The following is a 23708-nucleotide window of genomic DNA, read 5'->3' as shown; positions in this document are numbered from 1 at the left end:
CCACTCACTGATACCATTATAAGCATCATGGCTACCATTGCCAGCACCAAACCAGCCCTCTTCCTCCCCATCTATGACCTCTCTCTCTGTGGCTTGATATGTTTCTTCTCATACCTTTCCTATGCTCTGCTTGTTATATATCACAAGTGGGAGAGTAGACAAGAATACATGTGCGTTAATAAAAAGGAATCCAAGGAAGAAAGGACTCCAAAAGCAATGGGATGAATGGCATTTAATGTATTAGGGGTCATGTGACAAACACTGCCACCTACAAGGGCTTATCTCATTGGTATTGCCCCTAATACTCTTAACTTGTGTGCCTTCTACTCAATGCCTATCCTCATCCATCCCTTCTATCTTCTATCTTTTCACCACACCACACGATCCTACGGTCGGTGTTATTCGAGTTTACTACAAATGGAAATAGGTTCGGAATACAATTTTGAACAAAATATAAGACTCCAAAATACATAAACTAGATTGGTCCCAAGACGATCCCTTCTATGATTGCGTAGCTCATGAACGCTCCTCTTTCTGAGCCGACAGTCATGGAACACATGAAAAGAATGTAAAATTGGATGAGTATAAAAATATTCCGTAAATAGTTTACTCGTAGGTTTTCATTGCATCAAATCCATAATAGGATAACACAGCCTTTTACTTGTAGTTTTCGTTGCATCCAATCCCTAAAAGGTTACTACATACTTTTCTTTGAGCTCTACTAAGTTGGGACCTAATTCATCAGTTAATTATTTTTAAGATGACTATCACAAACCCACTTTTGAAAAGGGACTCTGACCATCACAAACTCACTATGGGTCCAGAGGTGGTGGTTCTAATGAACTTTGTATCTCAACTAATGTCCAACATCTTGAGTTGAGATGCTACATCATAGAATAGAATCTATTAGAATAATTATTGTACACATGCAAGTCTTTAATGAATTATTCTTGATTATTAACAAGACTATGCCTTATGTCTTAACACAATGGATTGAAATTTTCAAAGCAGACATTCATAAGCTCTGATTTAATTCAAAAGAGTCTGCAAATACAACGATTAAAAATGTCTTATCTATCTATTTCACAGGTATACACGTGGAAGTGTTTTAGGTTTGGGATATATATATATATATATATATATATATATATTCATTTAGTTGAAGAGTCAACTGATACAAGGTTGTCACTTTTTCAAAAAATATTTTCTAATTCCTCAAAAAATACTTTTTAGTTTTTAAATTCTTCTAGTCTTGAACGATAGATTTTTTAAGGTTTAGATGTGGCGCTATCTGTCTCGGTGTAGAATCCTGTTTAAATTAGAAATAGAGGGAAAAATAGAATTTTTTTCTTTTAATTAGTTAAACAAAACTCGAGATGAGATTATATTTTCTTTCAACATTCCTGCGTACCATACTTTTTATATATATATGATACCGATATAATATGAATTAATCTTATAACATTAGATATTTTGCAAAATTAAATTGAATATAAGAAGAAATATTAATTTAAATAAAGCTAAAACCATATATTAAAAAAATAATTAAGAAGGCCATCTATATTCTTAAATATGCATACAAATGGACAAAGCTCTTTGGCCGGCCATATTAAAATCCCACATATTTAACACAAAACAAACTAATTAGTATTTTTATTTATTTATTTATTTGATCATTCTTTTTAGTTAAATCCAACGACAAGGCAACATATTATAAAAAAACAAAATACTCACAAACATTTAAGAAAATGTCAAATTTTTGGTACGTATCGGTAGGTACCAAGGTCCACAATTTGTACAGTAGACAATACGAATACGTATTGTCTCTAAAAGGACAAATACGAATAGAGATAATGTTCCTTACTTATAAATTCAGGATATTCTCGTCAATATGGGACTCATCTCCCACTGTCCTCTCGACCTTGATCCCACGTGTAATCCTCAGAAGTTTTATATTTGAACAATCCTTTGATTCCAAAGGCACCATTTTGGTTAACCCACTGCCCCAAAATCCTCTCTTTTGCTCTCTGTAAATCATGGCCATCTTCTTCTACTCAACCTCCTTCTTTCTTGGAGCTCTGCAATTCTTGATCTTCTTTGCAATTCTTCTCTTCAAAGTTGATTCACTTTCCTTCACCTTCCCCAACTTCCAACAAAACAATCCCAACTTGTTCTTTGAAGGCGATAGCTTCATCAGCAATGGCGTTATTCAACTCACGAAGAACCAAGCCGATGGCCCGCTTACTGAGAGCTCCGGTCGAGCTTCCTACATGCAGCCGGTGCGTCTATGGGATGCCTCTACAGGACAGGTGATGTAGGATCAATAACATATAACTATACGTTAAGAATTAGAAACATAAGTGGGATTAAAAATTCGATTTTCATTGATGTTCACAATGTTTAAATAGGATAACATTCGTAGTCCTGATCTCTGTCACTTTTCTTCTCTGATATCATATTAAAAAGGAGAAACAAAAGTGGAATTGAAAGTCCGAATTGGGATGAATTAGGATTCAAAATGAGAAACAAAGATCAAAACCCACATATATATCATCTCAAAAGCCTTGATTTCTCGTCTTTATAGCTACTGTGTTTGATTGGGCACAACAAATCATCAATATTTTTCATCTCAACAATAAAATCGTATTTATTGTCACTACCCAGATTCCGTCTCCGTCACCAACAAATAGCCTCCTAATCTCAATTTGGGTATTGAATTGACTACAGAAATTTTCAATTATTGTCCTAGATCGAGAATTGTAGTTGACAAACTGTTCTCAATTGTACAATATCGAGACTATGTTATAAGTATTTCAAATTTCTCAACCAAAAATCTGATACCAGAATGCTATCCGTCGTAAACATTAATGAAGATCGAACTTTCAATTTTACTTCGGTTTCTCGTTCTAAACATTATATTTGAATTTGGGTTTAGCTTAATCACAAAGACAAATCCCCCTGCATGGCAGGTTACAGATTTCACCACCCACTTCTCCTTCAGAATCAACACACTTAATGAATCTTTATTTGGCGATGGAATCGCCTTCTTCATCGTCCCTTACGAGGCCACAATACCCACTAACTCAACAGGGGGATTTCTTGGCTTATTCAGCTCGTCTTCTGCTTTCGATCCCTCTAAAAATCAAGTTTTTGGCGTTGAATTTGACAGCAAACAGGATAATTGGGACCCAAGTGACAATCATATAGGAATCAATATCAATTCCATTCAATCTGCTACTCATCTCGTGTGGAACACAAGCATGAAAGACAACAGAACAGCCAATGCATGGATAACTTACAATTCCGCCACTAAAAACCTGTCTGTGTTTCTAACTTACATTAAAGATCCAATTTTTACAGGAAATTTCAGCATCTCAACTGTTATTGACTTGAAAACCTTGTTGCCTGAAAGGGTCAGAATTGGTTTCTCCGCCGCCACAGGTAAATGGTTCCAAATTCATAACATGATTTCTTGGTCATTCAACTCGACATTGGGCGATGATAGTGGAAAAGGGGACAAGAACAAGAACAAGAACATTGGCTTGGCAATTGGCCTTGGTGTCGGGCTTGGCTTTTTGATATGTGGGTTGAGCTTGTTGGGAGCTGTTTGGTGGAGCAAACACTCAAGTGGGCAAATGGAAGACATGGATGATTCTATAAATGATGAGTTTGAGCGAGGAACAGGCCCAAAAAGGTTCACTTATAGGGAATTAACTCAAGCGACAAGGAACTTTGATGAGGCCGGCAAGCTTGGAGAAGGAGGGTTTGGAGGTGTCTACAAGGGTTTGTTGACAGAATCCAATATAGAAATAGCGGTGAAGAGGGTATCAAGAGGCTCAAAACAGGGGAAAAAAGAGTATATTTCTGAAGTGAAGATCATTAGTCGTTTGAGACATAGGAATCTTGTTCAATTATTTGGTTGGTGTCATGAAAAAGGTGAGTTTCTATTGGTTTATGAGTTCATGCCTAATGGTAGCTTGGATACTCATCTCTTTAGAGGTAAAACCATGCTAAGTTGGTCAATTAGGAACAAAATAGCATTAGGATTGGCTTCTGCTCTGCTTTATCTTCATGAAGAATGGGAACAATGTGTGGTGCATAGAGATATCAAGTCGAGCAATGTAATGTTGGACTCGAGTTTCAATGCCAAGCTCGGCGATTTCGGCCTTGCGAGGTTTGTCGACCATGAGCTTGGCTCACAGACGACGGTTCTGGCTGGGACAATGGGATATCTCGCACCTGAATGTGTGACGGATGGTAAGGCTAGTAAGGAATCAGATGTTTATAGCTTTGGTGTGGTGGCTCTTGAGATTGCGTGTGGGCGGCGGCCGGTGGAGTCGAGGGCGGGACCGGATCAGGTGAGGCTTGTAGAGTGGGTGTGGGAGATGTATGGCAGAGGACAAGGCTTGGAAACTGTAGACAAGAGGCTGGGAATGGAGTTTGATGAGCAGCAAATGGAGGCTTTGATTGTTGTGGGATTATGGTGTTGCCATCCTGACTTCAAGTTCCGGCCCTCCATAAGACAGGTGATTAATGTTCTAAACTTTGAAGCTCCATTGCCCGCATTGCCCTCGAAGTTGCCCGTGCCGATGTACTTTGCACCGCCAATGAATTTGTGTAAGTTCTCGTATACATCGACGGGAACGTCAGTGGATAGAAGTAAGTGTTCGTGTAGTAACTGTTCGGCTTACACTACGCAATCTTCAGGATCAGGTGTGTCACTTTTGAAACTACAAAAACCAGAATAATAGTATTTACTACCGATAGTTATTGTGACTTTCTCTTTTATCGATGCAAAGAAGAAAAAAAATGCTTAAAATGGTGTTTTGTACTGTTCTGTATAATTTGATTGACTGACTTGATTTTATTTCCCATGTTTAAAAATTATTGATCTAAGAGGTACACTTGTAAACACTTTTGGTTATAGTAATTATCTACCACTTATGGATGGGAAGAATTTCTTTTTTTCAAACTACGTAAATCTTTGTGGTCTATTTATTTTGTTCGTAAATGTATGAGTGCAATCGATGTTACTTCCGCTTCTGCAACACAATCTAGATATATACATTCATTAACGGACTATATACAACATAAGGCGATTGTCAATAGAATCTAAAGAGTTAGAGTCATTCATATATATTAAAATTTACTATAGATATATATGAGTAATTGTATAGACTCTTATGAACCATACCACATTCAAATATGAGCGGTTCTAAGGATAGGAGGGCTAAAAAATGCTTAAAAGAAATGAAAGTTCTTACCTATACCAATAATGTGCAACTTCATGTTTAAACGTGTTTTGCTTGGATCAATTTTATTTTTGGTGATCGCTTGTGAATTTTCTTAAGATGCATGTGAATGAGGACAAAATATGCTGAAAGGATTCATGTCGGTCTAGGAGATAGTTTTCACTATTAGAAACGAAGAGTAGGTAATGCAACCATGTTCAAGGGAATGTCGGGCCCATTAGGTGTTGAATCTGAATTCTAGGCAACACAAAACGATCACTTGAATTTATCCTTCCTTTCTTCTGATAGCAAAAAAGTTGGTCGTTCCCTCGATGCACTCATCCTATGTTGACGTTGTTTCTTTGAGGTGTTCGGCTATCCTTACCTCCTTTAATACGTTTTGACATATTGATTTGGTCTATATTTAGTTGTCATTTGATATTAATGTTATTTTTAATAATATAACATATCATAAATTAATTTCTTCCAGAATAATTAATAAGATTGATTATATAGCTACATAAATTTAAAAACTAAAATTTAAACATATATTAGTCATAATTGTTTTAATAATTTTAATTAATAAAAATCAACAAACTAATAATTATTCCTAAAATTAAGTTACCTAATAAAATGGTTAGAAGTAATGGTAGAAATTAAATAAAAATATGATTTATTTATATGAACATTCTATTTCCGTATATTTTATTCTCAAACATACTAAACAAAATTACGGGTAGGGTTTATAGTCAATTTGTCGCTTGTATTTTTCCCTATATCGATCTGGTCTCATGTCAATATAGAAGGTGTCCAATATCAATCGATGTTACCTCTTTTCTTGTATAGAACCCTATTGAATTTGTTTTCGGTGTTTCACTGCAACCCATAATATGGACTAGGTTTCTTCTCGTGATCTCTCACTTCAATTAGAGTGACGATCCACTCTTAAATAATGTCTTTTTCTCTCACCTAATTATATAACTCCCCTTGCTACATACAATCGAATAAAGAAAAAGTACATAAATGAATCGAATTCATAGGCTAATTAAAAAAATGCTTAAAAGAATTTAAAATTAATACTTATATGATCACCGCTAGCAAATATTGTCCTATTTGGGCTTTCGAGACTTCCCCTCAAGGTTTTAAAACGAGTGGGTATTTGAGCTTTCCCTCGAGGTTTTAAAACACGTATGTGGGTAGAGGTTTTCACACTCTTATAAGGAATGTTTCGTTCACCTCTCCAATCGACGTGAGACCTCACAATCCACCCCCCCTTGGGGCCAGCGTCCTCGCTGGCACACCGCCAGGTGTCTGGCTCTAATACCATTTGTAACAGCCCAAGCTCACTGCTAACAAATATGGTTCGTTTTGACCCATTACGTATCACCGTCAGCCTCATAGTTTTAAAACACATCTACCAGGGAGAGATTTTCACACCCTTATAATGAATGTTTCGTTCCCCTCTCCTACCAATGTGTGATCTCACAATTATTTTATTCAGTAGTTCAAATACCAATACGGTGCACCTTCTTACTTATTGGCTCAATTATAGAAACTTCAAAATTAAGTCTATGTCCTTAGAACAATTCTAAGTTGGATGATCTCGTGACAATTTTCCTAAGAAGCTTATAAGTAGTAACTAAATATTCAAAAAGGATTTATGTTGATCGGTAGGAATAGTTTCCTCTCTTATAAACGAGAAGTAACGTAACCATGTTACAGGAGATACAAAAGAACATCGAAGTCATTAGGTATCGAATCTATATTTCGAATTTTAATCCGAAACTTCGACACATATCGTTAAAGTTCGTAGTATGAAAAACGGGTGAGAAGCGTGGGAGGTGGGGGGAAGGATGAAAAACTCGTGGGGTAAGAAGTTATGAAAAACTCTCACGAGAATGCACACACCTCTATCACATGTTTCTCTTCATCTCTATTTCATCCAACAAATCCCACACACTTACCTAGCTGTTCTTAGCAACAGTGGCTGCATTCTTACGCCATTCCACGTTTCTCCACCACCCCCATCCCATTCTTTTCATACTTACCTTTACATTATTTCTTGTTTTGATTCAACTTTACTATCTATAAATGATGTGTTAAGTAATGTGAAGACAGAGAACAATGAGTAATGAAGAACAAAACAAGCCAACACAACACAACACAACAAAACAAAAAAGGAAAAAAAACAGCAACCGTTAAAGGTGATTGCATGAAAGGTATCTTTCCAGTTTTTGAGCAAAACGTTACTTCCTAGTAAACATATCCATCTCCTCAATCCTTCCCCCACAAGTAAACAGCCTTAAAACGCAATTCATTATCATTACTCGGTATCTGTATCGGACGTGGATTCTAAAATTTGTATACTACTTGTTATTGTCGTATACAGATTTAACGTATTTTTGATAGTTTTCTTCTCGTATTTTTTAGGATACAGAATTGATAGATATATTGTAGCAATCTATGCCCAGGATTCAGAATCTGGGTTCGACAGAGATGTGTCACGTAATTGAACTGAAACTACATCTAATGAAAGTAATTATGATAATATAATAACTAAGAAAGACTTGGAAGAAGAGAAAGTTACTACTTATATCAACAAGATTCTGAATCTATATTTGATAGGGATGTGTTACATCATTGAAATGAGACCACGTTTGAATGAAAGAATCTGTATTGTTTTGTGAGGATAGACTCTTATCTCTTAGAAGCGACAAGTAAGTAATGCAAGGAGAGTGTCATTGCACATAGTTGCTGAATCTGGATTTTCAATCGTGGGCATGAAGCGATACAAATTGTAACAGCCCAAGTCCACCGCTAGCATATAATGTCCACTTTGGCCCGTACGTATCTTGTCAGTCTCATGGTTTTAAAACGCATCTACTAGGGAAAGGTTTCCACACCCTTGTAAGAATTGTTTCGTTTTCCTCTCTAACCGATGTGCGATCTCACAATCCACCACTTTAGGAGTCCAACGTCCTCGCTGGCACACCGTCCAGTGTCGAACTCTAATACTATTTGTAACAGCTCAAGCCCACTACTAGCAAATATTGTCCGCTTTGACCCATTACATATCATCGTCAGTCTCACAATTTTAAAACACGTCTTTTAGGGAAATGTTTCCACACCTTTATAAAAGATAATTCGTTTTACTCTCGGATCGATATGGCATCTCACACAAATTGTTAACGGATTCGAGGATTATAGCGTCAAAAGGGACAAGAGGCAACAAAAAAGAGACAAAGGAAAGGTCTTTTTTACAGGCAGTGTGGCAGACTTCTGTGTTCCTGCTCTGAGTTATTACTGATCAGCTCCCACGCTGAGCACACATAAGTCTTCTAACTTCTGCCAATGAATACAGATTATATAGGCTTACATATATGCCAATTGCCATGCATGGGGCTATGTTAACACTGCTATTAATGCTTATCCACCCCCAATGTATTCTTATTTCTACGGTGTTTTCATACACTCTGTCTCTACTTACTGTCTACGGAACGGATGGCTGCCTGATCAAACAAAATCTCACTAAATATTGTTCTCTTTAGATTTTTCTTTCGGACTTTCCTTCAAGGTCTTTTAAGAGCGTTGGCTAGAGAGAGAGATTTCTATACCCTGATGTTTCGTTCCCCCTCCAATTGACCTCACAATCCACCTCCTTTGAGGGCATCGCTTCTTCAATGACACTCATTCCTCTCTCTAATCTTTAATCGAAGTGGGATCTCACCGAAAATTTTATATTTGAATGTCGAAATTGTTTAACATAGGATCAAATTTTTATTTTTGTGTCCAACCAATGCTTAATAAATTTTAATTTTATATCTAATAAAATCTTAAACTTTCCATTTAAAGATTAAAAAAAATTATCCATCTAAGATTTATTAAATTACCTTTAAAATTCAAAAGCATGTTGTTTATGGCCGCATGACAGATATCTCAATCTTGTGTATTCGAGTCGGTTGATAGGGACGTCAACCAATTGAGTGGGGGAGGATATCACGATCATACTTGTCCAAGGCGTGTTGCCTATGGTTGCACACCCGTTCCAAACCCCTTTTTCATACTTTGATCTTAGATAGACCTTTACCATTTCATATCAGGTCAATACAGGGGTGAATAACCCATTTACCAACAAAAATGCCCCAAAATATACTATAAGGGGATATGACTAGTGGTACTTATTAAACATTTCTTGAAAAGTATATATAAGAACCAAACACATTAAATCTCGAGATTTTTTTATAATTTCTTTCTAACTTCCGACGTTAAATTAAGGTAAGTAGTTTAGTCAATTTGAATATACGTCACCGCTTATTATTTTCTCGAAAGTCGATATATATATACATACAAACATACATATACATATATATATATATGAAAGGTGTATTTGATGAAAATCACAAGCATCTATTCATAATGCCCCCTGCCTGCATGAAGACATTGAATTGAGTATATTTGGTTGTGGAAAAGGGACAAAGCTTTTTAGTCTTTTCCTCTCTCCCTTTTGCTTCTCTTTCTCTGTTTTGCAGCTTTCCGCCATTGAAGACACCAATATGAAGGCCCCATTGCAGCAGCAACCAATTACCCAAAACGACCCTGATTCTCAGTGCTCACAACCACCTCTCAAATGCCCTCGCTGTAATTCCACCAACACCAAATTTTGCTACTACAACAATTACAATCTCACCCAGCCCCGCCACTTTTGCAAGACCTGCCGTCGATATTGGACCAAAGGTGGCGCCTTGAGAAACATCCCCGTCGGTGGCGGCTGCCGGAAAAACAAAAAGCTCAAATCTTCTTCCTCTAATTCTAATTTCCTCACCGGAATCTCACCCTCCATTGATTTTAGTGCCATCGGATCAGGAAGATCGTTGTTTCCATGTTCTTGCTTCTCTCTTGGTCAAACGGCGGCGCCGGCGCCGGCGGCAATTCCCGCCGCCAATTACTCATCCATGGGGCTCTACAATTTAAACGACAACACCCAGCAGCTTGCTTCTTCAATTGAGTCTTTGAGCTATTTAAACCAAGACCTCCATTGGAAATTACAGCAACAGAGGTTGGGTATGATATTTGGAGATCATGATCAAAATCAAAAATTTTTGCAACCCATTTCGTTTCAGAATCTAGAGCCTCCAAAGCAGGAAGCTTTTTTCAATAATAATCATCCTAGAAAAAATTCAACACCCGCCGCCGCTACCGGTACAACTACTACTACTGCTACTGAATGGATCTTTGGAAATAATGATTCTTATCATCATCATCATCAAATGAGTATTACAAGCAACAGTTCAAGAAATATAGGCGGCAATGCTGGTGGGAGTGGGTATAATCATAATAATGGAGTTGAAGCTAATTGGGATGATTTGCTTCATTTCACTACCTAGCCGGATAGAGATCTCTCTATACCCGTCCTTCGCTAGTAGATATTGTCTGTGTTATGTGTGCTTGTGTACTTGTTTTGTTTGATAGGATGAATGTGGATGAGGGGGCCTTAATGTGAGGGTTACTGAACAATATGTCAGGGCATAGGGTTGATTAGGGTGCACCTTTTTTTTAGACACAGTGTGGTTTGTGGGTTTGGGTTGGTTGATGTCTGCAAAAACTGGTGGGTTTGGGATTGCATTAAATGAAGAATGAAGTGTCAATTTTAGAGTTGGATCATCACTGCAAAGAGAAGCGAAGGAGTGGGAGCGTGAGCCACTCTTTTTAAGACCTACTTCTCAGTTAACTCACCATCTCTGTACTAATACTGCCTCTCTCTCTCTCTCTCTCTCTCTCTCTCTCTCTCGTTGTGTGAAAGAGAGCAACATGCTTTGGCTTTCTTTTTTGATCACTTTCTCCTTCAATCTCCATGTATTGAATCATTGGTTTCATGATTGAAATGAAACATTCACAAAACGTACTTTGTATCGCAATGTTTTTTGACCATTGATCTTACCGAACCAAAAACACTAATAATTCTTCTCTTATAAATGTTCTGTACATTCACCATGATTAATAACTTATCTTAGAAATGTTCTACAGTTCATTACTTCTCAATGCATGATTGTCACATCCCATTATTCCATTTGTTGGAGAGGAGAATGAAGCATTTTTCAGGATGTGAAAACTTCTTCCTAGTAGACGCGTCTTAATAGTCGTAACAAGTCAAAGCGGACGATATCTGCTAGTGATGGCATCGAGCTATTACAAATGATATCAGAGTCAGACACTAAGTAGTGTGCCAACGAGAACGTCGTGTCCCCTAAGGTGTGGATTGTGAGATACCACATTGGTTGTAGAGGGAGACGAAACAAACCTCTCTAATAGATGCGTTTTAAAACCGTGAGACTAACAGCGATACGTAACGAACTAAAACGGACAATATCTACTACTGGTGGACTTGAATGATGCTTAATGTTCGATTTTGAACGATTGGAGCTTATTGACTCACATTTTTACAATTTGGTTAAAAGGGTTGGTCTACACTTCAATCTTCATCACAAAGCTTTTGAAGTTCGTGTTCCCAAAGCTTTTGAAGTTCGTGTTTCTTTCTCATAAATCCCTCGATCTAGCGTTTATATAAACACATTACGATTAAGTATTTGGTGATAAACTTATAGAATTGGCGATATTATAAATTTAACACACACAATCTCAAAACCTCGTGATCGATTAGGTTTCAACGAACAAAAACAAAAAAAAAACAAAAAAAAAAGAAGAAAGGATAATGGTTGTGCATGCATTGCCTAGGCGTTAGAAAGAGAGGGATAGAGAAGAAACGTGAAGAGGGGCGAGTAACGTGATAGAAGTGAGGGAAAGCTCTTGTAAGCATTGCAAATTGTCGTTTTGGAGAGCATGCAAGCACCTCATGACCTTACCATATGCTCTACATACATATTAATGGATCAAACTTCAAAACCCACAAATTAAAAATAATAACTTTGGTTTGATACTAATTGCGTTGAATGAGTAATCAAAGACGGTGTCGTTATCTGGAAATTAATGGCGTTACATTGGTTTCTTTAAAGATGTTTTTAAATTTTGTTGGGTCGGTTTTGATTGTCAAGTTTGAATAGAGAGAGAGAAAGAAGAGAATATGAGGACTTTGCTTTATAACGTGAAGAGTTTGAGGTAGGTTAATATGAATGTCGGGATGTTATCTTGTGAAAAGTTTGACCTTGCTGAAGAGCATATCTCGGACAATGAGATCTCTCACTTTCCCGAGACAGTAACGAAACTTTCTTTCAACTAGTATAAAATATGTTGTGGGCAAAGCTAAAGAAGAAGAGGAATGATTCCTTTTTAGATTTAAGAGTTATTAAGTTTTCTCTCTAATTCTTTCTATTTAAAATTTTGAAGATTGAAATATTTTCTATATAAAACACATATTTTTCCTTTAATGATGATAATTTTTCATTAAATTTGAGATAAAATGTTTGTCTTTCTCAAATTTTCTTTATTTATTTAGAAAAAATTTACTTGACCACTTTTTTTTTTCAACATTGTAAAGACAAGGCCCCATTTGCATTTTGGTATGGTCTTTGTCAACCAAATACCACTTGTGCAGAATTCAAGTTTGTTCATCCACACATGTGCATATTCAATTGTCTGCGCACAACAATGTTGCATCTCATCGTCATTTCGGTTCTCAACAACACGACTCATGCATTGTGATATCATCCCACGTCTCGAAACAGCTCAGGCATCTTGGCTTGCTCAGACATATCCGTCGAGAACTGACCCATGTGTTGATCATCTCAATGGAACATCTTGAACATCCATCCATTCAAGTTTTCTCGAGCATTGTGATATCATCTCACGTCTCGAAATAGCTTAGCCATCTTGGCTTGCTCAGACACATCCGTCGGGAACTGACCCATGTGTCGGTCATCTCAATGGGACATCTTGAACATCCATCATTCGAGTTTTCTCGAGCATGTGACTCTCCCGTGTTCATGCTAAACCATTTATAACATACGTTCCGAATAGTGGGTACATAATCCAACCTCCGACACATGGGCTAGGACACAATATCGACACACCCATGTCGTCTAATAGTGTCCTTAAAAAACTCATTTCAAAAGAAGTCATCTGAAATATTCATCTCGAAACACTCGCTCTCATGACACGCGAATGTGTTGATTCTAAACAAAATCAAAGTAACTTGAAAATTAAGATTAGAGTAAAAACAAATAAGAGTTGAGAATTTAAATTAACCCAATTATTAGTTTCACATTTTGAATAGAAAATTAATGATTAGTAAAAATATAGTTGTTGAGTAGAGAAAGACATAGTCGCCGACAAATTCCTTAATTTGTGGACATTTAAGTTTTGAGCAACAAAGGAAAGAAAAGAACCAATGGAAAATAGTCTTCATTCGTAAATTATAAGCTTCACCAACCAAACATTTGAACACCTTATATTCTATAAATGCATTTATTCGTTGGACAATTAATTCTTACGACCAGAGATTATGTCTTTGTTCTAATCAATCACATGTTTGCTAAATTTTATTTGAATGATTATATATTTGGATAGCTGTTGAGTATCTCATATTAAAAAGACGAGACCTCAGACAATATTTTTTCTATTTGCTTATACATATCATAAAGACCTCAAGGCTTTTTCAGGGACTAGCCTGCTTCTCATTACTCGACGAAGGCTTCTCATTGTCCGATTCTTTTTGGAATGTGGGATCGTTTTAGATCGTATCCGAGCAATCCACTCCCAATCTTCACTCAGTCATCAGGCTGCATCTGCATCTGAACTACAGTGGCTGAAATCCGAGTCCAGGTCCCAGGCCAGCTGCATTAGGCAGGGGTAGAAGCAATGAATCGAGTGTATGGATTCAATTTCTTCTCGGGATCATCTCTCCTAGTTGGCCCCTGCCCATCTAGAAAGATATCAAAAGGGGTAAAGAGGAGAAAATGGAGAACTACCAAATCCAAGTCATTGGATTTGTTCGTACCATTTTGTCATCGATCACTGCAAAAAAGGAGGCTTGCTTGAAGAAATTTAGCCGCTTGGCCCTCTAAAGATGCGAACAGGCGTTTACAGGTTAAAGATTTTTTTTGTAACATAGGTAGTAGTTGCCTCCGAGTAAAAAACTTCTATAGTTACATTCCCACACACATATATATGCAACTAGTTCTGCTTACGCTACTAGTTCTGCTTTCGCTGAACCTCAAAACAACAAGAACAAAACATTACCGAACAGGGGATAGAACATGTAAGCTCCATCGCCAAAATGTAGGCATTTCGAAGAACATTAATTGGTGGTACTCCAAATAGACACCTTGAAGGGGGCATTACAGCCCCTAAGGCTGCCTCCCTTACAGTTCTTTGTTTTATCACATAAATCTTACAGATACAAAGTTTCATCAAACAAATATATCCAACATGAATATCAGAGTTCAGCTGTTGTGACAAATTACCACAAAAATAATGAATTTCGGCGTATGAAGTTTATTTCCATCAAAAACGAGGAACTCAGACACTTGCAGGTCATTCACTGCAAATCAACTATGATTCAAAAAAGAAATTGCTTCGTAAGAAACATTACATTCTAACAGAATTATTGCCAATTCATTTCTTCTTCGCAGAAGCAAAATAATAGACGCAACTCACAGTCAGCTAGCTAATTGACCACATCAAGAACCAGCTTGCGGGACTTCAAAACTGACCACTTCAATCGGCGATAATATGCGGCCTGAAGTAGAGCCAGAGAGAGCACGAAGATCCATTTGAATCCCATCTGGCATTCAAGAACACACATAAACATCAAAAAGGAGAGCTAGAAATGCGTTAACAAGACATCTGATTTAGCATGCAAATTACCAGTTTCCTTTCTTCCATTTCTGGTTCAGCAGCCCATGACAAGAACGAGACAACATCTTTACCCATCTGTATTACACAGGGACATGGAACTTATCAGTCAAGGTATGCATTATCCTTATATTCTATACAACTCACAAACTTTACATAATTAGCAGACGAACCTGTGCTTCTGTCGCTGGGGTACCATCTTCGTACTCGACAGCTCCATCATTAAGCATCTTAGGCATCGCAATTGCTCCCCCAGGGAAATAAGGGTTATAGTGCAGACCCTCTCGGATCTACAAAACCATTCACAGGGTTTTCAGGATTGAGAAGAGTTAACGGAAGCTGGAAAAAATAATCCATGATTGCTTATTGGTTGGAAATATTTGACTTGTGTCCAATCCTACGTTTTGAATAACTGTAACTCAATTCCTATCTTAATAAGTAACACTAAGAAGATCACAAGAATAAAAGGCTATTTCATATTCATTAAAAATTATAATACTCATTTGAAAAGCAAAACAAATCAAACTCGAATAAAAGATACTCCATCAGACTCCAACAGGGGAGTGGAGTAGCAAACAAAACAAAACCAGAATAAATATGCAAGACATCCGATGATTAGAAAACAATGAAATGTACTTCAAAATATAGGCTACCTAAGTTCTAACTAATTGACCACGGAGGAGAGTTACAACTTTCTACAGTTAAATAAGCAAAATTTGACATTCCGCTTGCTGCTTCAGAAGCCACATGGAATGTACATCTTCCATGTTAAAAACAAACAAATATTACTGTTACATTAATTTCACCCTACAGATATTGAGGTGCAACAAGCAGATATCTACTCCATGTGAACTGTGCCCACACATTATACCACAATTGACAGGAAATAGAAGACATCCTCAACTAATCCCACTAAAGTAAGCTCACATGAAATAATGTAACATAGCAGGAATGCAGAATAAGGACAATTTTCTACTCAAACAAGTCCCATAATATACAATTGCACATGTGCAACAACTCTATTTAGCAAGATATACTGTAGAACATCCGTTGGAATTCAGTAGAAGTACAGTGGCTTAAAATTTACCGAAACGCCAGCAGGTGGATCACGATAACCAGTAAGAAGGGCAAATACATAATTCTGACCATTATGACGAGCCTGAGAGGGAAAAAAGGCAAAATAGCTTCAGGACAAAGTTTATTCGCAAATACTTTACAATCTATTTAAATACATATATGTGATTTCTTTTTGTATCTCCAAGGGGGAAAACAATATACATCAAATGAAAAAAAAAGGTTGGAACAAAACCCATGATTGGATATATATAATCTTACTTTATGAAATTATAAGAATGATAAAGAAGAATTACTTTTGTGATAAGGCTCAGATCTGGAGGATATGCTCCACCATTAGCGAATCTAGCAGCTTGTTCATTTGCATATGGTTCAGGAAACCGGTCACTGAGTTTACCTGGACGAGTGAACATCTCACCTTCATCATTGGGCCCATCAACTACCTCAATTTCAGCAGCCATTGCTTTTGTCTCCTCTTCAGTATATGCAACACCAACCAAATCACGGTATGATATTAAAGACATGGAATGACAGGATGCACAAACTTGTTGGTAAACCTGATGGCCACGACGAATCCTGCACAAGCAAAATCAGCTTTAGAGCATCAACAAGTTGCTGGATAAGAAAATATGAACCACTGTTCTCGGTTTGATGCACCTTCTCATTGAAATATTGGCGGAGAGGTTGGAAAATTCCAGTCTCACCTGGTGTTTTCCAGGGAATACTTTAGCCCTTTAGAACCCTTTTATATGGAAGCAAATATCTTATGGGAGGATGTTGTTCTGGCCAACACTGCCTTGATAGGTTTAATTTTATATTGAGTTTTGCCTTGATAGACTTAAAGGGAAAGAAATCGTAGAACCATTGCTAACTTGTGTAGAGATGAGGAAAAGTTTTAGGATCTCATTAAAATATGGGCTCCCAAAAGAGGTTTTCTTACCAATTCCTTTTGTATTTACAACTTCTTGATATGAACCAAATGAGATAACTTCTTGTAATCCTTTCAAGAGACAATTCTTTATCTCCACGTTCTTAGACATTGTCTGGGATCAATAATGAATGTAATTGGAAGAATTTTCTATAATTTCTCCTCCCAATCTGTGAGGTTTGGGACATAATCAACTTGGGGGCTCACTTTGGCGTTTTTTTTCCCGTCAGCAACTACAGTTTCTTCATGATATACACCAAATGAAAGAATTATTAATCTCTCTTGCTTTGGGACAATTCCTTGTAAATGTCTTTCCGGTCAGAATAACCTTTTGTAATCCTTTCCTGCTGAAGGATTTTTCTTTTTTCTTTTTTCTTTTTTCTTTTTTCTTTTTTTGGATAAGAAACAACATTCATTCCTTAGTTGTTGGAATCTTATTTAAATAAGGGCTTCCTTTGAAGTTCTCCATCAAGTTTTGTTTCCTTTTTATTTCTTATGTCATAACAATTCCTTCTTGATAAATGCAAATTGGATTGTTTTTTTTTTTTTTTTTTACCATTTCACTATAAGGAAGAAGATGATGATGGTGATCAAATATGCAGAGTCTAAGGCTGGGGTGTCCAGTAATGTAAAGTTTCTAAATAGTTCAATGACCAAGGACAGGCATGGATGAGCCCATCTACTTCAAGACGACATAAGAAGGCCATCAATTTGTTATGACATGAGCCATCTATCTATTTCCAGATAGATCAATCATCAATGACTAGCATGAATGAGAAGTCGACTTCATGTCAAACATGGGAATGCTATAATAACTGTTGTACCTATAATACAATCCATCTAAATGAACTGAATAAGAAAGAAATTCATTAATAAAATGTGCATAACATTGTATAGCAGGGGTAAAACACTCAGGTAACAATTGTGAGACTGCTGATGAAGTAAATGTGGGCTCAAATATTCAGACGGTTTTATAAAGCAAGGAAAAAGTGAAAAGTCGTCATATCTTACGAAGCATGATCATATGAACTCAAGATGCCCTGGTGAGGCCAGGGATAGTTTGGGCACTCCAAGCCATGTTCTGCCTCATCAGCAGATGCTATAGTTGCGAAACTAAAAAACCCAGAAATGCCTGCTCCAAGGAGAGCAAGCCTTCTAAAGGAGTTCATCCCAGCAAAGCCAGCTTCCTCATTCTTTGAAATAAGGGATGAGGTCAATGGAGGGGTCTGCACAAGTAAGCAACAACCACAACTAATTATCAGCTAATCTAAACATGCTAAAAATGGTGTCACTGATCAAGTATATGGAAATGGTTCTCTCGTAACTACGGCTAATTCACCTCCTAAATATAAATACTGGTGACACCAAGACTGTTCCCAAGGTCAAGCATTATAAAAAGTATTTATATAAATTCTCTAATATCTATTAAGTGCTGGAAAAATAGCAAACTTAGTTAAAATGCTTATCCCTTTGTTTTTTTTTTTTTAGTACAACAAATGTGGGGTGTGAGGATTTGACCTCCAAGCTTATTGGAAGAAGTATATGTCATTTAATGTTGATTCTCATGGTTTCAAAGCTGATCCTTAATGTTTAAGACAAGGAATAACAAGCTTAAAGTGCTTACTGAAGATTGAGATGGAAATTTCCTCAGCAACTGCCGGATCATTCCTCCCCCAGCCATTTCAGTTACGAGTTCTACAAATTATTCACAAAGAAATGAAGACAAAATTAGTAAGAATGGAGAACCTAAAAAACATATACACTGTTCCAGTAATTACAGAGAGTGAGAAGAGAGAAACAATAAACAAGATGTATCGACCACAAATTACATAACTGATAACTTCAAAAGGAAAATAAAGGAAGAAAGTGAACACCTACTTCAAATAAAAAATTTCTACTAATTACAGAATAAATGCCACCAAATATGTTTGTAGAAATATAACGGAATTATCAATTTCGGTGTAAGAAAAAATCCAATTTTTTTAACCATCTTGACAAACTATTAAAGCTTAGAACCCAATCTTATACGTATCAACATTCAAAACAAATCAAAACCCCTTGTCATGGAACATACACTTTCACACGAAAGAATTGCCAAAATTATCCTATCACAAAGGTGTAGAGAGAATCACAAAAAATGAAAGCTACAGACTAAATCTAAAACATGTCATGGGAGGCATATAAAACCTAGCCCGAAAAGTGAAAACAAAGAGGAGGAGAAAGCTTAGATCCATGGAGAACATCAGATAACGAAGAAGGAACAAAAAGTACATAAGAAAAAGATCAATAACGTGATCAAATGGGGAGTATCGGCGCTGGAAATACAGGAGGTGTGCGCAGAGGGGTCAAATAACCTGTCGAAGCTCAGAGATCCGAGTAGAAGTCCTCAGAAATTTGCAGCTGAGACGAAGAAAAAAATGAGGGGGTGATGCCTATGGGTTAAAAGTCAGAGGTGCCTGCTTGGCCCAACAGTGTTGGATGGGCTCCCATGGCGAGTAGCCTTGGCTTGGCCCAATTGGTTCGAGATTTCATATTACATCAAACTAGCTGAACCGATCGGTAAGGTGAAATATGATGGACACTTGAACAGTGAGAGACGGTAATATTCAATCAGGATCCTTCCAAATTCATACCGAATTTCAACGGGGAAATCAAAATTATTCGGTGAACAAAAACATACACTGGCAGCCATCGCCATGATCGAACCATAAGCAAAAGACGAACAGAAACTTACACTCGCAGGATAAAAAATAATAAAAACAGATCAAAGAGAGGAGCACTAAATGGCTTCACATGATTTCTTAAAAAAAAAAAAAAAAACTGATGAAAAGCAAAGATGCAGAAACTAGATACAGAGTGAGAAAGGAACTTACCCAATGCAAATCGAACAGACCGACGAGAGAAGCGCCACTGCAAGAACTGGAAAGGGACAGAGAAACGAAACGCAGAAAATCTCCAAATGAGAGAGCGAGAAACCAGATCTCGGGTGAGAAAGGGAGAAATTTGTGAAGAAGAAGAAGAAGAAGGTGAAATGAAAGCCCTAGTTTTTTTTTTTTTTTTTTTTTTTTTTTTTTTTTTACAGAAAAATAGGACTGCGAAAAAAAAGCTGGGGAGAGTGGGCTGGGCAGTGGGCCATGTTTTGTGTTTCGTGGCTATACTTGATTTGTTCATAATATCAATTTCTTTTTCTTTTTCTTTTTTCTTTTTTCTTTTTTAAATATTTACTATACTTTTAATTGTATTAATAAAATGTTTATATTGAATGACAAAAAAAATCAATGTAAAAATTGATAATTAATTTATTAGTCAAAAGAAAATTAATGATCCGATCTTATAATGTCGGGACAAAAATAAAATTAGATAAGATCTTTCGATAAAACCATGACATATAGATATTGTCGAAAATCTAAGGGTTCCTCCGCAAGGTTCGTCCATAGAAGGTGAGTTAAGGTCTAAGATCAAGCTAAAAGGCATAGTCTATGGATAACAGGTGAATATTCCTGCACTACCCCTTGTTGGTCCCTAGGGACGGAGGAAGCTAGGTTAGCCGAAAGATGGTTATCGGTTCAAGGACGCAAGGTACCCCTATTTTTCACGGTAAGAAAGGGTAGAGAAAATATCTCGAGCCAATGTTTGAGTATCAGGCGCTACGACGCTGAAGTAACCTATGTCATAATCTCAGGAAAAGCTCGAACCACCTTCAACAAAAGGGTAAATCTGGACTTTGGTAAGTAATCAATTAAGTGTTAACTAATTTGAATAGGAGTTCTTACAAAATAATTCATTAAAAAAAATAACATAATTGTAACACCATCGAAGCTCAATTTATGGTTGTTGCTACTCAACGTAGATTCATTGCATTAAATAAAAAAGTTTTCATATTTTATATTATTTTAAATAAAAACAGACATGAAATCGTTATTAAAACATTTTACAGAATAAACAGAAGTAAATCATGAATTTCTAATATAAGTATCAGGAATTTTCAACCTCGCGCTGTTTACGAATTTCTAAAACTTTTATGGAAACCTCCGTTATGTTTTGAGCTCGATTTTCCTTTCTACCGTGATTATTTCTTCCGGATTTCTTTTTGATAAGTGTAGTTCTACTTCTAACAAATATATAGAATCAAGATATCGAAGTTCAAAAGCAACAGGGTACCATACGAAATTTACCTTCAATTTCAAGCCTAAACCCTCATTTTGACCTCTTTTTCCTCGAGTCAACGCTACAACGTATTGCTTTGATTCCTCCTAGTCTCTAACACCCTCTATCTCAAGCCAAACTCGCCTAACTCAATAGATTCTCGAATTTTTACTCGACTTCGATATAGATTTGGTGTGTTATTGCTTGAACTTGCCTGTACTCGAGGGTTCTTGACAAAACCTAATTAACCACCGTGTCGATAATATTCTCTCAGGGTCGATAATAAATATTTATTTATTAATTTTAAAATTGTAAAAAAAAAAAAAAAAAAAAGAGCAAAAAATAACTGTTAATGATATAAAATTAGAATGGAATACCTAACGAATCACATGTGTAATATTGATGTGCTTGATTTTTATGAACTTTACTCAGATGTATAAGAAAACAACTATCAATGCCATCCCCAATCGTCCCTACCCAAACCCGAATCGGAACCCCATTCGGTTTCTCCGCCTTCTCCGCCGTCTCCGCCGTCTCCGCTACCGCCGGCCACACATTCTCGCCGCCGGTCTCCTCCACAGCCTCACGCTTCCACTGCGCTTCTCTCTTTCTCCAGCAATGTCAGCTATCAAGCACCCCTTTCAACTCACCTCCTCCTCTTCTTCTCGTCTCTGCTCTCTCCGGGCCTCTCTCCTTACTCTCGCCGTTCTCACCTTCCTTTCCCTCACTTATCTCTCATTCACTTCCCTTCACTCGTCCGCTTCCTCCTCTCCCTCTCAGGTACGCCATTCTCTCCATTTCGCATTGTTCACCTCTTGTTTTCCCTCTGATTTATGCTTATGGGTTTCGGATTTTCATTCCGAAGCTGCCCGTTAAGTTGGGAGGCATTGAGGATGCTGCAGATGATGAGATCTCGGATGTGTATCACTCTCCTGAGGTTTTTCGGTTGAATTACGCGGAGATGGAGAGGAAATTCAAGGTTTATATATACCCAGATGGCGATCCCAATACTTTTTACCAGACTCCCAGGAAGCTCACTGGCAAGTATGCAAGTGAGGGTTACTTCTTTCAGAATATTAGAGAGAGTCGCTTCCGCACTGAAGATCCGGATCAGGCACACCTCTTTTTCATTCCGATCTCATGCCATAAGATGCGAGGCAAGGTATGATTCTCATCCCATCTTTTTTGGGCTGTTCTTATCAACCAGAAATTTGGTTACTAGTGGCGAGTGTTGATTTGTAGCTTCTTGCTTTGTTACTTGTGTTGCTACAACTATTGGGTTTGGAGGAATGTGAGTTGTGAAATGGACTTGTTAATTTCCCCTTTGGCTTATAAATTATGGTGTTTATGGATACAATGAAGGGCACATCCTACGAGAATATGACGATAATTGTCCAAAATTATGTCGAAAGCTTGATATCCAAGTATCCTTACTGGAACAGAACCTTGGGTGCGGATCACTTTTTTGTCACTTGTCATGATGTTGGTGTGAGAGCTTCTGAAGGATTGCCTTTTCTTATAAAGAACGCAATTCGAGTTGTTTGCTCTCCTAGCTATGACGTTGGATTCATTCCCCACAAGGACGTTGCTCTTCCTCAAGTCTTGCAGCCATTTGCTCTTCCAGCTGGAGGAAATGACACAGAAAATAGGTAAAAGATTTCATACGTTTCAGTTATACTCTCCATTTGCTTCCCTTCAAAGAAGTGGATAGTGACAGAACACTATTTTGTTGGGCATTACAACCTAAATCTGGCTTTAGTTATACTACTTGTTTGAACTTTGATCTTTATCCTTAATGCATGGATCTCGTTTCTATATTTTTGGTTTATACTGCCTTTAGAATCAGAAGTCGGATGGAAAGAAAAAATTATGACTATCTTTCGTATAATTTTGCTCGAGGACATAGGGCTTAACAATTTATTCATGACAAGGGATAATATGCAATAATTAACCACGCATTTTTTCTCTACCCGGGTGTATCATTGCCTTTTCTTGGCGCCTTGGTATTCCAATCCTACAAAAGGATCTGAAAAGTAAACCCGCAACCTACGTAAATTTAAATTCGGCTGTTTATAGAATTTTATGCTTTCTCTCTAAATAAAACGCCCTCCCATATAATTAGTTAATTTTTTCAGGTTCTTACATAGAAGCTAAGCATAATTTCTTCAAACTTCGAGAAACTAGTTCTCATTTCATATATTGTTGGGTGATATTAGTTGAACATAATAGTTAATTAGAATGTTCATTGACAGGATAAAGTATTAACTTCATTGGAGGAGGGATGTACTTAGATTAATCCTGGATTAAGCGAGTTCTGTTACCATTGATTCTTCTCGTAACTGATAGACCTGGTGGTGAACTATTTGGATAATCTGCGAGGTGATAATTCCTGAAAAACATAGTTATTTAGGTTACCTGCTAGGTAGTTATTCAAGAAAAGCTGAGTTGTGAAACTTACTGACGGTAAACTGCTGGTGAAGCCAAAAAAAAAAAAAAAAAAAAAAAAAAAAAAAAAAAAAAAA

General features: G+C 37.0%; 4 protein-coding genes across 6 annotated transcripts in view; 3 read left to right on the top strand and 1 right to left on the bottom strand.

The window, feature by feature from the left end:
* The first annotated feature begins 2004 nt into the window (after positions 1-2004).
* On the top strand, positions 2005-4787 carry LOC111435874 (L-type lectin-domain containing receptor kinase IX.1-like). The gene is made up of 2 exons (XM_023073444.1): positions 2005-2309; positions 2970-4787. The coding sequence occupies exons 1-2, from the start codon at positions 2037-2039 to the stop codon at positions 4746-4748; spliced, it is 2052 nt and encodes a 683-aa protein (XP_022929212.1). The 5' UTR covers positions 2005-2036; the 3' UTR covers positions 4749-4787.
* A 4837-nt stretch (positions 4788-9624) lies between these two features.
* On the top strand, positions 9625-10887 carry LOC111435875 (dof zinc finger protein DOF5.7-like). Its single transcript, XM_023073446.1, has one exon. It carries the CDS (start codon positions 9785-9787, stop codon positions 10613-10615), a length of 831 nt encoding a protein of 276 aa, XP_022929214.1. The 5' UTR covers positions 9625-9784; the 3' UTR covers positions 10616-10887.
* Positions 10888-14503: 3616 nt separating this feature from the next.
* On the bottom strand, positions 14504-20097 carry LOC111436032 (cytochrome c1-2, heme protein, mitochondrial). 2 transcript variants are annotated; one of them, XM_023073696.1, is made up of 8 exons: positions 19914-20097; positions 18665-18735; positions 18052-18266; positions 16409-16688; positions 16126-16197; positions 15212-15328; positions 15051-15116; positions 14504-14967 (listed from the first exon to the last, which is right to left on the bottom strand). In XM_023073696.1, exons 2-8 carry the CDS (start codon positions 18719-18721, stop codon positions 14851-14853), a joined length of 924 nt encoding a protein of 307 aa, XP_022929464.1. In that variant the 5' UTR covers positions 18722-18735; positions 19914-20097; the 3' UTR covers positions 14504-14850. The 2 variants fall into 2 exon arrangements, with proteins under 2 accessions (XP_022929464.1, XP_022929465.1); XM_023073697.1 differs by lacking the exon at positions 19914-20097 and adding an exon at positions 19395-19546.
* A 1492-nt stretch (positions 20098-21589) lies between these two features.
* LOC111436068 (probable glycosyltransferase At5g03795) overlaps positions 21590-23708 on the top strand; it is a 9648-nt gene continuing 7529 nt past the window's right edge. The window contains exons 1-3 of one of the 2 annotated variants that reach the window (XM_023073760.1): positions 21590-21966; positions 22064-22348; positions 22549-22835. In XM_023073760.1, coding sequence (XP_022929528.1) covers positions 21604-21966; positions 22064-22348; positions 22549-22835 — 935 coding nt within the window. In that variant the 5' untranslated portion in view covers positions 21590-21603. Of the gene's footprint in view, positions 21967-22051; positions 22349-22548; positions 22836-23708 lie in introns of both variants that reach the window. The other variant, XM_023073759.1, reaches the window with a different exon arrangement.

Source organism: Cucurbita moschata, unplaced genomic scaffold (genome assembly GCF_002738365.1).
Source record: "Cucurbita moschata cultivar Rifu unplaced genomic scaffold, Cmos_1.0 Cmo_Scf00051, whole genome shotgun sequence".
NCBI classification, from domain to species: domain Eukaryota; kingdom Viridiplantae; phylum Streptophyta; class Magnoliopsida; order Cucurbitales; family Cucurbitaceae; genus Cucurbita; species Cucurbita moschata.
Note: the sequence above shows the minus strand (reverse complement) of the source record. Positions and strands in the feature narration are given on the sequence as shown.

What these genes read in the sequence shown, in the direction of transcription:
- LOC111435875 (XM_023073446.1), top strand. Translation starts at nt 9,785, where the DNA reads ATGAAGGCCCCATTGCAGCAGCAACCAATTACCCAAAACGACCCTGAT.
- LOC111435874 (XM_023073444.1), top strand. Translation starts at nt 2,037, where the DNA reads ATGGCCATCTTCTTCTACTCAACCTCCTTCTTTCTTGGAGCTCTGCAA. An exon ending in GGGATGCCTCTACAGGACAG is followed by an intron (nt 2,310 to 2,969) that starts GTGATGTAGGAT and finishes CCTGCATGGCAG; the next exon opens with GTTACAGATTTCACCACCCA.
- LOC111436032 (XM_023073696.1), bottom strand. Translation starts at nt 18,721, where the DNA reads ATGGCTGGGGGAGGAATGATCCGGCAGTTGCTGAGGAAATTTCCATCT. An exon ending in ATCCACCTGCTGGCGTTTCG is followed by an intron (nt 15,329 to 16,125) that starts GTAAATTTTAAG and finishes ATGGTTTTGTAG; the next exon opens with ATCCGAGAGGGTCTGCACTA. An exon ending in CCCCAGCGACAGAAGCACAG is followed by an intron (nt 15,117 to 15,211) that starts GTTCGTCTGCTA and finishes TGTGTAATACAG; the next exon opens with ATGGGTAAAGATGTTGTCTC.